The sequence below is a fragment of the Otolemur garnettii genome, unplaced genomic scaffold, assembly GCF_000181295.1.
Source record: "Otolemur garnettii isolate 467f Iridium unplaced genomic scaffold, OtoGar3 scaffold00002, whole genome shotgun sequence".
NCBI classification, from domain to species: domain Eukaryota; kingdom Metazoa; phylum Chordata; class Mammalia; order Primates; family Galagidae; genus Otolemur; species Otolemur garnettii.
In genome coordinates this window covers 42,561,085-42,576,289 of record NW_003852397.1, presented here as the reverse complement: position 1 = coordinate 42,576,289, position 15,205 = coordinate 42,561,085, and the positions used below count along the sequence as shown (strand labels likewise).

General features: G+C 47.0%; 1 protein-coding gene across 1 annotated transcript in view; it reads right to left on the bottom strand.

The window, feature by feature from the left end:
- RARB (retinoic acid receptor beta) overlaps positions 1-15,205 on the bottom strand; it is a 159,893-nt gene that overhangs the window by 20,490 nt on the left and 124,198 nt on the right. Inside the window, exon 4 of the mRNA XM_003781749.3 lies at positions 6,810-6,970. Within this exon, the coding sequence (XP_003781797.1) occupies positions 6,810-6,970 (161 nt within the window). The remainder of the gene's footprint in view (positions 1-6,809; positions 6,971-15,205) is intronic.

The following is a 15,205-nucleotide window of genomic DNA, read 5'->3' as shown; positions in this document are numbered from 1 at the left end:
TGAAGGCACATGGTTCTCAGCAGCATTGCTGAGTGTACAGGGAGGAAACCCAGGGAGGAGGGGGACAGGGAAGGACAGGGAGAAAATGGGGTGGTGAGGCACACTGGTGAGGAAAACAGCTGGCACGGAAGGGGAAGGGGCTGTCCTCGGTCCCTGCCAGGGTGGAGCTAGGGTGGGCTCCTGCAGAGGGATGCTGGCCCCGTGCAGGAAGGCGAGTGCCCATGGCCTCCCAGGGCCACCTTAAGTAGCAGAAAGGCCCAACCTCACTAGGAAATCCAACTCGATGGCAACTTCTGCCACACAAACAGACCTTTTTCTTTGACTGGTTTGTTCTCTGCTGCAACCTCCCCTCACCCTGATTTTCTAGGGAAAATGTAGACAGAGGCTGACAGGCACTGAGGGAAGAGGATGTGCTGCTTTGCTGAGCGGCGTTACTTTCAGAACAAGACCCCTAAACCAAGGTGGAATCACCAGTGTCTTTAAAACCCCATTTGTGGCAGCTCCTGGGTACTACGGTGGTTTCAGTGGTTTACTCAGGGCTGTCTGCTAGTTTTGTTTGTTTTCTAGCTAAGGGGGACACGTACATTTTTAACAAGAGAGTAAGGAGTTAAAGTTCTGTGGCGGTGTTGGGCATGTGCACGGAGGCGACCTCCTCCTTCTCAGGCCTGACGTCTTGGGACCATCCTGAGAGACTGACGACCCTTCAGGTTCCATCTGCAGACTGTTCCGGCCATTCACATTCCATTCCCTCAGTCATATGCAACCACGGCTTATCTGGGGCTTGCCTCGCGCCAGGACCTGCTCTATGTTTTCACAATTATTACCTTGCTTTACAGCTCACGACCCCCCAGGAGGTAGGTACTGTTACGGTCAAGTGGCCGAGGAGGAGGCTGAGGCGCAGAGGAGTGAGGTCATTTGTGCAAGACCCCTTGGGGCAGGCAGAGGGAACTGGATTCATCTGGGCAATTGCACTGAGGCGTCCAGGCTGTCCGCTCCCACATCACGTCCCCCGTCTTACTCTGGGTTCCTCACGTACTCAACTTCTGGTTAGAACCTCCTGACTCTGAAAGCCTGTTATTGCCTCTGTGATGTCCCTCCTGGTTGGAAACTTGGCTTCCAGGAGATGGCTACAAGATCCCCGGCACTGCTATGAAGAGAATGTTATGTGCAGGGTCAACAGCTCTCTGTGGTCACGTATCCAAGCACTATGACCACATGGGCTCCAGATTGTACCAGCTGGGGCGTTGTTCACACTTGCTGGGTTGGGGCAATGTCTTTTTTTCCACATGGATACTCTACTATAAAATGATTTCCCACCGTAAGTTTGTGACCTTAAAAATAGGGTCTTTACAGAGGTAATCAAGTAAAAATTAGGGTGGGCCCCAAACCAATTTGATTGGAGACTGAGCACTGGTGTGGTGGCGGCTGCAAGCCAGACAGTGCCAGTGGCTGCTCACAGGTGGCAAGGAAGAACTCTCTCCTAGAGCAGTCGGACAGCGAGCATGTCCCGCTCATACGCTGATTGTGGACTTCTGGCTTCCAGAGCCATAGAAACAAAATGCATGTTGTCTCAATCCATCTGGTCTGCACTAGTTTGCTCCTTCAGTGCTGGGAAACTAACCCTGGAGGTGTGCAGGAAATGTGTTGCAAAATGAAAGACTGGCCCGGGTGATCCTGAAAGGGCAGGTGTGCTTGCTGGCAAGAAACTGAGGCTCAACCAGTTAAGGGCTGGTTCAAGGTGAGACAGGTGTGAAGTGACGTGGGGGAGACTGGAATGCAGGTCCCATGACTATCCCCTGAGCCTCCAGTCCATCTGGTGCGTCTCTCCCAGGAGGCTGACCTGCCTGAGTTTCAGGTTCTGAGTCTCTGGCTGATAACAGGTGTTAGTTTTTTCATTTGTTTTTGTTTTTGAGACACAGTCTTCCTCTGTTGCTAAGGCTAGAGTGCTGTGGCCTCGCCCTAGCTCCCAGCAACCTCAAACTCCTGGGCTCAAGTGAGTCCCCTCCCTCAGTCTCCCAAGTAGCTGGGACTACAAGTGTTTGCCATGACACCCTGCTAATTTTTATATTTTATTTTTTGGTAAAGATGGGTGTCACTCTTGTTCAGGTTGGTTTCAAACTCCTGAGCTCAAGGACTCTACCTGCCTCAGCCTTCCAGAGTGCTTGGATTACAGGCGTGAGCCAGGGCACCCAGACCGGATTAGGTTTTTAAAGAAAGCCAATCTGCTATGGCTACAGCTTCTTACCACAGCCATCCTTTCCTAAAGTCCACCTCCTAGAAAGTTGTTTAGTGGTTTAATAATTCTGTTTGTGGTCATTTTTCTGCATAGGTTAAGAGCTCCTTAAATCTTCATAGTTCATATTGGAGACCGGAGATCTCAGAGGACACCTCACGTCCCACCAAGCCCTGCGTGTGGATGAACAGCCTGCACATGCCAGCAAACAGCCTGGGCAGGGCCACACAGCCTGGAATCTGTCTCACTGTCACACCCACACTTTACTTCCCCCAAACTGGAACATGTGACTAAAAACAGCGACAAGCCATTCATAACAGGGTGAAGAGCAGAAGACATTTTTCCATGCCTAGGAACGGTGCACGGGGTTCTGATACATTTTTGTCATCGAAACCTCTAGGTATGGGGCAGATACATTAAATTTCCCCCTATACAGATGAAAGTTCGAATGAGGACACAACTTTCCAAAAACACAGAACTCCTAAGTAGCACGGGTAACATTTGAATCGTGGTTTATGCGGCCCGAAAGCCCAAATAACACAGTTGCTAGGGTTTGTTCTAAGGGAGCAGAGTAAACATCCTCAGAGCTAGGACGGCTCCGTGTGTTCACTCCTGGGTCTGTTTTGGACAGCTCATCTATAAATAGCTCCTCTCCCGCCTACATCTGCCTTCACGCTTTCACCTTTCAACATGGACTCCATCTCCCCTTTAGTTGGAGGGAGGGTCATTGGTTAGAAACCCTCCTGAGAGTACTATTTCTGAAGCTGGGAGGTGAGTGCCCTGCCCAGCCTGAAGTGGCAGGAGGTGGGCCTAAGTGCCTCCTCCATCCATTCCTGCCGTCCCGTGGGACCTGACCATTTGTCCCACATCTATCCTTATTAGGGAAGAAAAAGGAACTACTCTTTCAAAGATCTGTAGGTGGGCATCTGGCTGCCTTTTTCATTCCTTTCTGCCCACTTATTCCAACGGCATCTGACAGGGACTCCACTCTGGTGACGATGACAGGAAGTTTCTTGCAGTGGAAGCGAGTGCCTATCTAAAAAAAGCTCTCTTTAAAAACTGTCGACTTGGAACTAAGAGCTTGCAGAGAATGTGTTATGGCTGCTGTTATTTATTTATACCTCCACCCACTTCCAGAAAGGATTTGAAGTGGCTCACAATAACAACACGGCTAGATCTGTGTGGACATAGTAGAAATTAAGAGACAAGCCCGTGACCCAGTGAAGGGGCAGCGTGCGTCTCAAAGGAGTTCCACCGCCCAGTAGGTGGGAGCCGGCTTCTGGAGATGAACTCGTATTTCTATTTTCCCTGCTTGATTCAAAGAGGTGCAAAAAAGTCCCCACAAAGTGTTTAGAATGCCAGGCCCCATGGAGGAACAATGGTGTCTTGCTTTCCAAGCAAGGTGAGTGGGAAGGGGCCCTGGTAGCCCACCAGAAGCCCCTCTGTCCCAGGCCAGAAGCCGGCTCCAAGGCTAACATTTCAGTGCAAGTAACTTCTGTGTGAGGCGGTTCTAGGGAGCTCTGGAGGGCAAGGGAGGGAAGGAAGGTGGCCAGTAGGGTTCACCACTCCTGGCAATTGGCCCTTGGTCTTGTTGGGAAACTCCGGGAGGTGGTTTAGAGAGCTCCTGAGAGTTATCCTGCCCAGGGAAGAGGAAGGTGAGGTGTTTAGCCACCTTGACATCCACCCCAGCCTTGACATGCATCTGTCAGTGGTGGGAGTGTCAGTGCCTCACATGTGAGCCATCCTGGAACCAGGTCACCCCAGGCCCGTGTTCTAGGAGGAGGCAAATGTTCTATGCTGTGATTGTCCTTCCTTTTTCCAGGTTAGAGTGGGGTCAGGAGCGACTCAGGGGATCTAACTAGGCTATGCTCTGGGGACGGATAGTAGCTGGTGATCCCAGATACTACTGGCTCAAAAGTATCCTCTTCCAGGAAGACCTCCCACTCTGATCTCTTTTCTTCTATATTTTCTAGAGCTAAAGTTTTATTTATTCCTGGATAACAGCTATGTCCTCCTCACTAGATGCCTCCGGTGGCTCCACTTCCATTCTGCCTTGTGGACAACCCTCCTGAAGTATTTTGTATACAATGTAGTGGTTAAAAGAATGGTCTGGAGTCAGACGGTTCAGATTCAAGTCTCACCTCTACCACTTGTGGGCTATGAGACAAGGCGAAAGTTATTTAGCCCTTCTATGCCTCAGTTTACTCATCTGTAATATGTGGGCAACTAAGCCCACCTCATATCGAGTCCTCATAAAGATTAATATATGTAGAGTATTTGGCATGGTCTGTGGTTCATAGTACATGCTCAGAAAACATTAGCATTGATAATAATGATGATGACAATGATAAAAAACTTGCGATCTCAAACTGTCAATTTCTCTCCATTATTTACAGACTAAAATACAGACCCCTCAGTATGTATGCAAGACTCTGCTGGGCTTTTCCCGTCCCTGCTTCCCACAGTCCTGCCAGTGGGCAGCACCTGTTTGCTCTCATCTTCTCCTCTGTATATTCCCCCAGCCTAAGCTGATGTCCCAATTTCTTAGATCAGGGCTCACTCACCTTGTTACTGAGCCCAACGCAAAGCCTGGAACGTGGCTGGTAATCAATAAGTATTTCTGAAAGGCATAAATGACATGCTTCTTGGCACTGGTTAGGAACTGTTTCACTTTTCTGTATTGTCTGAAGCCCCAGCGTGGGCCAGAGCGCCCGCTCACACTCAGCAGGCGGGTGTGTGGTGGATGGTGCTGCTGGGGAGCTATTTCTGGGTCACAGCACAGAAACCTTTCATGAATAGTTTAATTTCATCCTTTCAACCATTTTACATTATGCCCATTTACAGATAGGAAAAATGGGGCTGGGAGAAGTTAGGTAACTTGTTCGTGTTCACAGGGCTGACGACGGCTGAGGAGGATGAGAACCACACTTGATGTGGCTCCAGGTCCCTGCTCTGGATTCATGGACTCATCTTGCACAGCCTCTGCTGTCCCTCGAAGGTTAAAGTGAAAGCTCCCCTAAGGTGTCCTGCCTTGTCTTCCTCTGTGTCCCTGCTCAAGCCAGTGGGGCAGGGAGCCCAGCCTCTGCCCTGGCCTGCATGCTGACATCTCTCCCCCCTGATACTAATGGCTGGGTGGGCCTCAGAAGATCATCCTGAGTCTTGCTCCTCAAAGTACGGTTCATTTGCTCTCCAGACTGGGGTTGGTCTGCAGACCTGAGCCCTGGAAGGTGGTCAGAGCGCCCCATCCCCCAGGCCAGGCCTGCTGCTGAGCCCACGCATGTTAGAAGTCTGCCAGGCGCCCCAGGCTCATGCTGAGAGAGGGACACACTGCCCAGGGACCTCCTCTACTTCCAGGGGGGCAAAGTCTCTGCTTCTACCAGGAGACTTGCCCCTCTGATGCAGGTACCAGCCCTTCAGAAGCCAGTGCTACCCAAACCTGCAGCCTCCTGCTCACCTGGAGCTGCTGGGCGTGCACCCACACCGGTTTCCATAGGCCACCCCCAGGGACTGCCCCTGGCTGCCATTTCCCCCAGCATCCTAAGGCATGACACCATGTGCTCCCCAAGAATTGCTTCAAACCCCTGCTGCTGACTGTTCTTTTATCTCTCTAGCCTCACCATTTCATCTTCCTGGCACATGAGTAGCCCAATCAGCAAACAGTATGCTATTTGGCTTTTTTAAAAAAAAGTATGTTTGCTAGCATCTTAGGGAAGCAACCTAAGCTATTTAAAGACACCAGAACAACATTCTCGTTATACTAATTAATTCATTCATCCGTCAAGTATCTATCAGGTGTCTATTTTATGTGCCACAAACTAGGAAAATACATTAGTGAACATGGTTTGAGAGAAATCCACTTTGAAAAATTAAAGCACGGCACGACGTCCACCGACACAACCTCGACCAGGCAACATAGACACGGGCTACCTTTTTGTCTCATTTTCTCTTTTCTTCCCCTTCTTTTTCGACCTAACCTTAGTGAAAGGAGAAACCTGGGGAGCAGAGGGGGAGCACTCACCCTGCGGGGGCAGGTCAGACCTGTCCTGAACTTTTCCAGGCTCTGTTAGGGGTTTTATATATGTCCTCTGAGACCTTGGTTCAAGGGATGGCCCTGCTAATCTTGGCTGGATTTTACAACTGGTGTTTTCAACAGATTGACCCTTTGGTCCCTCTGAGTCCCCTCTGCACTGCACAGGTCTGCCAAGACCCATGCAATATTTCACCAGTTCATTTGACTCTGTCACCAGACCCAAATCTCCAAGAGCAGCAAGAAACAGTGTATGGTGCCAGTGTCTCTACGTGGAGTGGCATGTAGAGAGGGCTCAGTCAGTGCATCCTAGGTGAACGTGTGGGCATCTGACTCAATTGAGGAAACACTCATCCCACTCCGTGTCTCCCAAAGGCTTCCACACAGAAGGAAGTGTTCACCTGTCTCTGCCATAACACAGGGCCAGTGCCAAGTTGGGGTGGACATCCCTGCCGGCCCTGGGCAAAGTCCACGGGTGTGTATGTCTGTCTGTGCACAAGGGCCCGTGCCCACCACACTCCAACAGCCCCGGGCAGGAGCATCTCTTACCGTGGTGTATTTGCCCAGCTGGCAGAGAGAGGGGAAGGTTTCCTGGTGAGCTTTTCGGATCTTCTCCGTGAGATCGTCCAGCTCAGCTGTCATTTCATAGCTTTCTGTGCATTCTTGCTTTGAAGGCTCCTTCTTTTTCTTGTTCCTGTCATTCCTGACAGCTGGAAACAAGAGAGAAAGCAAAGCAGGGGTCACTAAATGCTGGGCCTAGTGCTGCTGGAGCAAGGAAGTTCCACTTTCCAACACAGCCTTGGAATCATTTGACATTTGGAACACAAACGGCGGGAAAAGATGATATAAATGCATCTCCTTAGGAAAGGGATTTGGCAGCCAGGAGGGGCCTGGGCAGAGAGGTAGGCTCATCTGTGTGTGCCCATGTCGGTCAGTTCTTATGAAAAGCTTAGGCTCACCCAGGAGGCTTACAGTCTTGGCTTTTTGCAAGAGAACTTTCTATGTGGACTGATTCCTTGAAGAGGGAAGGATTTTTCCAAGATCTTTACCTCCCAATTCCAGAGAGGATGTCTTAAGAAATAGTGCAAGGGAATTCCTTTCACCTGAGAGCCAGGTCCCTAAACAAAGCCTCTTAATTAGTATTAATTAGTGCCTCTTAATTAGTGTTTCATAATTAGCATTTCCTGGCTAAGCATTTTGGTTCCATTGCTTTTCACTTTTCTGAATTAACTGATACTTGTGAAGAAACTCATCTTAGAGGGGATAGGATTAGGTTTTGTGTCCTTTCACATTTTTCTGCTTCCTAAACTTTCTGAATTAACCATGCAGCCTTTTGTAATTTAAAACCAATACAGTATGAAACTCTCAGCGTGGAAAACTACCCATTCACTTATGGGCTCCACACCTCATCGGGCGGCCCCTGGGCCCCTTGGCCGGTGTGTGCCCTTGGCCTCTGGACACTCCCATCAAGCACGGCTGGGCACAGAGTCAGGCCCAGGATGCGGTTTGGTAGAAGCCCATGCTCCCACCCACAGCACCAACCTCTTGGGTGACTTCAAATCCGAGTGTAACTCAAGGCTCTAGTCCCTGGCTTGGATCTCCTGGGGGAAGGAAACTAAAACCCAGGGAGGCCAACAGGTGAAACCAGACCACACCAACCCCTCTGGGCAGTCCACGTTCCCTGGGGACCTGGGGGTGCCAGGCTGGATGCTGCCTGGCTGTGTATGCCACCACAGTGACCTGGGAATTCGTGCTGCAAAATGACCCAGGGCATAATATGATCCGCCCTCAGAGGATTTGGCCTGAGCAGCCTCCCCAAGAGCACACCGGCGATTTGAGAACTGGCAGTGCTCTGGGTCTTCGTTATGATAATCCTCATGTTTGGGTTAGGAGCTGAGGGCAGAGTAAAACAATAGCAGGGGGAGAGGAGACTGAGGTGAAAGGAAAGGAAAAAAAGAAAAAAAAGGGGAAAGGGTGTAAGATCCGGCAAAATCACAGTGTCTGCATAACCAATCGGACCTGACCAGGAGGAGGGCGGCTAGGGAGAAAAGCAAAGACAATTTTTTTTAAAAGTATCGTATCGTCGTGAACATGATATTGGGAGCTTTGTCTACAGCACCTCACTAATCCCTTTAACAAGTAGGCAACTGTAAACTCTTTTTACAGATGAAGAAACTAAGTCTCAGAGTAGCTAAGGAACATTCTCAGGTTTATGTGGCTGACAAGTTCTCTCCTAATTTGGACTCACTTATTCCTAAGGCAGTGGACAAGTTTGAGAAGAACACCTGTCTGGATGGTTTCCTTCCCCCAGGCCTCTGAAATGATGCTGCTCATTGGTCAGAAGACTTCCAGATCTTTTCCAGAGCACATGGGCCCGTCAAGGCCTCTGGGATCAGAAGCTTCCCAGAAGGAGCAGGATGCAGGGTGAGAGGGTGTCATGGTTCAAAGCTCGGAGAATACAAAGAATGTGGTCAGCAAAGGGAGATGCAGACAGCGAGGAAGGGGCGGTACGTGGCAGCAGAGATGCCTGGAGGCCTGCTGGGCGGGTGGAGCTGGGCAGGTGGAGGCTGAAGGCTTGTGTGTGAGTGGCGAGGTCTCAAGGGGGCAGACTCCCTCCTTCCTTTGCCTCTTCCTTAGCCAATGCAAACCCAAATCAAAGCAGCAAGGGTCCTTGCAAAACATAAAGCTACCACATGGCCCAGCAGTTCTTCCCTTAGCTTCTACCAAAAATATACGCCCATGCAAAACTTGGACATGAAGGGTACAGCAGGATTATTCTCAACAGCCAGAAAGTGGAAATGACCGAAATGTCCATCAGTTGGTGATGGATAAACTAAATGGGATGTAGCCTTACCCGGGATATTATTTATCATAGAAAGGACTGATGTGTTGCTATTTGGTACCACAGGGATGAATCTGTAAGACACACTCAGAGAAAGATGCTAGTCACAGAAAGCCACATGTTGTGGATTCCATTTATATGGCAGGTCCAGAACACACCGAGCCATAGACAGGAAGTTGATGAGTGGTTACCAAAGGCTTGGGCAGGGGGAAGATAGGAAGTGAGTGCCAACAGGGACGAAGTTTCTTTTTTTAAGGGATAAAAATATTTTGCACTTAGATAGTGGTGAAGTTTGCACAAGTTTGTGGATATACTATAAACCACTGAACCGTATACCTTAAAATGATGAATGTTATTTTATGTGAAGTATATATCTCCAAACACCACCACCACCAAATAACCCAGAGCCCTGAGGGAGGACACAAGTCCCTGAACATCAGCGACACTGGAGTATTACTTGTTGTGATAGTGGAGGTGTTAGTTACAATTCTCGTATAAGTGTCCGAGCCCTCTATTCACAGTAGTCCATTCAGTCCTCACAACAACCTGACAGGCTGGGCATCATTATTATACCCACTTTGCAGATAAGAAATGGAGGTATAGGAAAGTGATAACGTGCCCAAGGCCGTGCATCCTCTGAGTGATGTAATGGGGATCCAGAGTCAGGAAACCTGTCTGCAGAGTCCCCTCTTACACACGGTGCTGTGCTGGTCTGAGCCCATGACTGTGCTCTCTGGGAACTTGGGCTGTGCAACTGATGCTAAGCCCCAAGGGCTGCCTGGGATATCAATGGCGGCCCCTTCTCTCACTTCAACTGCAACTGGTTGGTATTTACACCCATAAGTCCAGGAGAACCTGGGGGGTTGACAAGCTGCTTCAGGCCCAGTGCACCCCTGGGAGGGCATGGAGAGGCAAGGAGAGGGACACACACTGTCATGCCCACATGAAAGCCTGCTCCACACAGCCCTCCCATCCCAGTCTACAAATGCCTAGAAGGCAAGGGACCTATTTTATTTTTCTCTGTGTCCCCAGGGCTTGGGGGGACAAAGCCACAGGGGTGGCCCAAAACTGTTTTATAAATGAGAAGGTAAAAATGTGGCATTCTGAGCACTGTTAGGGCCCATGTGTGGCAACATAGAGTTCACTTAAGCCTCTTTCTTCCAGTAAGTAAAGGTCTCATTATCACGGGGCCTGCCGGCGAGTTGCTAACTGCTCTCACCCTACAGCAGCAGCCAGAAGGTTGATGAGCAGGTGGGGCAGCCAGAGGGTCACAGGTGTGATTTATGCACCTGCTGGAGCCCCGCCGATGTCTGCAGGGCGCTTCTTAGATGGAAGGCGCTCCATAAATATCAAGTGTTCTCCTCGCGAGGGGCTAAGTGCTACAAATCAGATTTGGTGGCATAAAAGTAACATATTTATGATCCACTATCATATTGCAAATGAAATGAATGTAATAAAAGTGTCACTTATACAAATACCTCTGATGTACGGATCTCAACCTATGAATATGAAAACAGACACCCAAGCACTTTTATTTGAATGTCTAATCATGGAAATAAATGAAGTCATGTTCATTTTAATGTGTGCACTTGTGCATGTATCTGGAATATTGATCTCCACGCACACAATAAAAATTAAATGGAGGAAACATGCAAAAGATGTGCATTTCACTGGGATTCAAAAAAAGGATGAAAACAATGCTTCACCAAAAATTCCTTCACATCGGGGGGAAAAAAAGGAAAATACAACTGATAACATTTTTGTCCATGAAATTCTTTATATTCAGTTTAGCAAAGGAAGCATAGCAGTCTATTTATTTTTGCTTGAAAAAATAAGTCTGGAATTTGTTCATTTTGACTCTTTAGCCCCTGCTAACTGCCAGAATAATGAGTCACAGTTGTGATTAGAGCTATCTGGTTGTCATGAGTGGGCAAGGGCTCTAACTAACCTACTGATACACTTTAGTTTAACAATTATTTTCTAAACTAATTTTGCATGTGAACCACCGCAGATCTGAAGGCAGGTGGATCGACTATCGTTAAGAGACATACTTTTCCCAAAATGTAAGGATTTGGGGTTGGTGCTCTAGCAGGCCCCGGTGTGAAGCTAGGATAAGTAAATACTGAATCAAGATCTTTTTGAAGTTAAGGACTCTTTTTCCTAAGACAGTGCCTACCAGGTCAGTGCTCATTGAAAACTGGGCAAATACTGGACACAGAGAAAGAAGGTTAGAGAACAAGGCTGCAGCTAAATATTCTTGCCACTAATGAGACACGTGCCTTTTACACCTGCTAAGGGTAGGGAACCCAAGAGCGTCAGAATGAATAAAGTCCTTTCATTTCCTGAGAACTTGATTTCAGAATTTGTGCAGTAGAGGTCAAAATAGAATCTTCAAAGGACTGTTCCAAACCCAGAACATGGCAGTGTCCATGCAAGGACTTCAAAAGGCTGGACTGTACAGCCGAGAGGTATAAGGCATGGCCTGGCAACTGCTGGGTCAGCAGTCAAGCACGGAGCATACTTAGAATTTTTACATTGAATATTCACATCTTGGGGGGAATATTCACGTCTGAACATAGCATTCTGAGAGTTCAACAAGGATCTTCCAGCCTAACTCAGCTTATTGAAGCTATTCAAAAACATTATAGAAAAATTCCCCAAACATCAGGATGTACAGACGCCAAACACTTCTTTCTAGTTAAAGTGGTATGTCACGCTAATGAAACTTCAAAACAATTCTAAGCACATTTTCTTTCTCCGGTTAGTTATAGATGTAGGAATGTTACCTCTTCTTGAGTGGACAGTGTCCTAAGGGCGTTTTTCCTCCTCTGTCTAGGCTGGCAGGGGCCGAGACAGGGCCTGCTGTGGCTGGACTCATTTTTGGACAGTGAGGGGCACCCTTACAAGACAAGAGATTTGGAGTTTAGAGGCTCTGTTTTAAGTGAAAAAGTCTTTTCTTTGGACATAGCTTGGGTTCAACCCCAGAGATGAGAACAAAGAAAACATTTTGGCCTGATATATAAAACAGGAGTGTGACAGTGAGGAGGTGAGAAACTGCACACACTTCTGAGGTCCTTTCCTGCATCATCTGCGGGCTCCTTTGTAAGTTCCCTCTGGCAGCGACGGGCTACCGTCAAGGAAGGCTTTGCCTAAATCCTGACTGCAGGAGGCCCAAGTGTCTTTGGCTTCATGCTTGTGACAGAGCTATCCAATATGAGAAGAGCTGAGAAGAAGGCTTTACTGATGGCATAAAACCGAGTGTTAAAAACTGGGAATTTAAGTCATTGAGTCTGGCCATCTGCTTTTTCATCAGGAGTAAAGGCACACCTCTAAGGTACACCCAATTCTCCATGTTCTTAAAGACCTCTGATCTGGAAAAAAAAGAGTTTAGTATCCACTTCTGTCTTCAATTTTCATAGGCAAGAAATTCTTTGCTATACCAAGCTCACTTCTGCTGAAGCCCAACCAGTTCTTGTGTATCTAAAATACTGTTTAGTGGGTCTTTTAACTTTTTGAAAAAAGGCAGGCAGGGTCAGGTCCAGGAATCCATAGTCTTAAAATAGGAGTCACATATATCTATGGCAAAAAGTTGAGTAGAGACACATGTGCATCCCTGTGTATTTCTTTCATGGACTAGGCTTATACCTTCTTTTAAAAATAGTGCCCGTGGCCGGGTGCAGTGGCTCAAGCCTGTAATCTTAGCATTCTGAGAGGCTGAGGCAGGAGGATTGCTTGAACGCAGGAGTTTGAGACCAGCCTGAGTGAGAGTCAGAACCTGTCTCTGCTAAAAATTGAAAAATGTAGTAAGGTGTTGTGGTGGGTGCTTGTAATTCCAGCTACTTAGGAGGCTGAGGCAGGAGGATTGAAGAGTTTGAGGTTGCTGTGAGAGCTAGGCTCATGCCACAACACTCTAACTCAGGCAACCAAGTGATACCCTGCCTCAAAACCAAAACCAAACCAGAACAAAACAGTATTTGCTGGAGGGCAGGATGGCAAAAAGAAATTTCACAGCAACAGACTGTTCCAGGTAAACTTGTTTCTTGGTCATACATATTCTTTATAATAAGTTACAGGCTTTCAAATATTAAACAACAGTCTCTATCATGACAAATTATGATGATAATTATATGTTTATTATAGATATAAATTATAATAACATCCTACTGTCCTCTAAACCCAATCAATGTTTAGCAAAGAAAGTGAAGTTTTCCTTGATATTCTTTTTTTTTACATTTTTAAAAATTATTTTTATTTTTTTTTTGAGACAGAGTCTCACTTTGTCACCTTGGTGGAGTGCTGTGGTGTTACAGCTCATAGCAACCTCTAACTCTTGGGCTCAAGTGATTCTCTTGCCTCAGCCTCCTGGGTAGCTGGGACTACAGGCACCTACCACAATACCCGGCTACTTTTTTTTTTTTTTTTTAGAGGCAGGGTCTTGCTCTTGCTCAGGCTGGTCTCGAACCCATGAGCTCAGGCAGTCCACCAGCTTCAGCCTCCCAGAGTGCTGGGATTACAGGGGTAAGCCACCACGCCCAGCCATCCTTGATACTCCTATCATACTTTTCCTATTCAAGTGGATTTTAAAATAGAAATGAGGTTTTTCTCAGCCTAGGAAAAGTTCTAAGAAGCAGAAGTTCTAAGAAACCATGAGGGGGAGAGACCAGTGGTTCTGGGCATGAGCATTCTAGATCAATGTGGAGCCGGCCTATTCTTGGACCTGGGAAAGAGCTCATGCAAGATCAGCAGTGTTGCCTACCCAATCTGCAGCTAACCACAGACTCATGAGAGCCCAGTGAACCCAGAAGTACAAGCTGGCTGTTCCATGGTATTAGGAGCAGTAACAAATACTTACTGTTTCAAGCCACTGCGCTTTGGGGTAGTATGTTACGCACCAGGAGCGAGCTGATACAGGCTATGTAAAGAGTAGTTTGACACAACAGTAGCACAAGGACATGTACCTTTGGTTCATGGGCTACTTTAAAAAATGGTCACTTTTATTCAGCAGTTAAGGCGAGAAAGGAAATAACATGTCATCCCTGCAACTCAAAGTTCCAGACCCCACCTACATCTGTTACAGCACACAGCAAAGATGAAACTGTTTTCCAAAGATCTGAAATAATTCTAAAAGAACTTTGAATAAATGAGAAGGACATTGGGGTAAAATTCCAAAGCCTGCATATTAACACTTCACTTAAGAATGGAGACCAGGATAGTCTCTTATTATCTCTGAGCTTTAGTTCCCTCATCTAAAAAGTGAGGAGATTAATTTTTGTCTATTGCTCACAGGATTCCCATATATATTTAGATATGTAAACTGTCTCAATGCAGTGTAACATGTGGAAATCCTATACCAATTTGTTTATTCACCAAACACTTCTTGGGTCCTGCAGCTACTGATGATACTGAGTCAGACAAAGCAGGGTGTTCCCCTCCATAGGTGAAATGCACGTGCTATGTAACGTAGAACATAAGGGTTTAATGTACATGCATGCCTTGAAATAAGGACAGCTAAGGCACAGTGGAGGGAGAAAAGAAGGTGGAAAGAAAGGGAAGGAAGGTAAGAAAGAAAGGAAGAAATGAAGGAGGGAAGAAGGAAAGAAACTTTATGCAAGACCAATGTTCCCGTCTGCTGCCATACAACTGGGGACTAAGAAGAAGGCAGAGTTTAAGAATTGGCAGTCCTTAAACTTTCAATGAGTTCATCTCTCATGGCAGACTTTCCATCTGAACTTGGCCTAGTACATGGATATGATCACGTTCACTTTTTGGTGATTCAACTTTTTCAGATATTGCTTGACATACTTGCTGAATTTTGGCCTGAGCCTTATAAGGTATCTGAGAGAGATAGACAAATGGCTTGTAATTTTACCAGTTTTTGCCAAATATTTTATTTTGGATATCAATATAGAGAAGATTCTGTATATTATCAAATAAATTTTAGAGACTCAGATCACTAAAGAAATGGTCTACATGTGGTACGTGGATGTTTATGTTATGTATTTAGTTGAAATGAAAACTTTCAGGGCATATCAAATGTTTTATACCAGCCTGTATACCCTAAATGATTCTCATTGAAGTCCCTGAAATACTAAGGTTTCTAAGG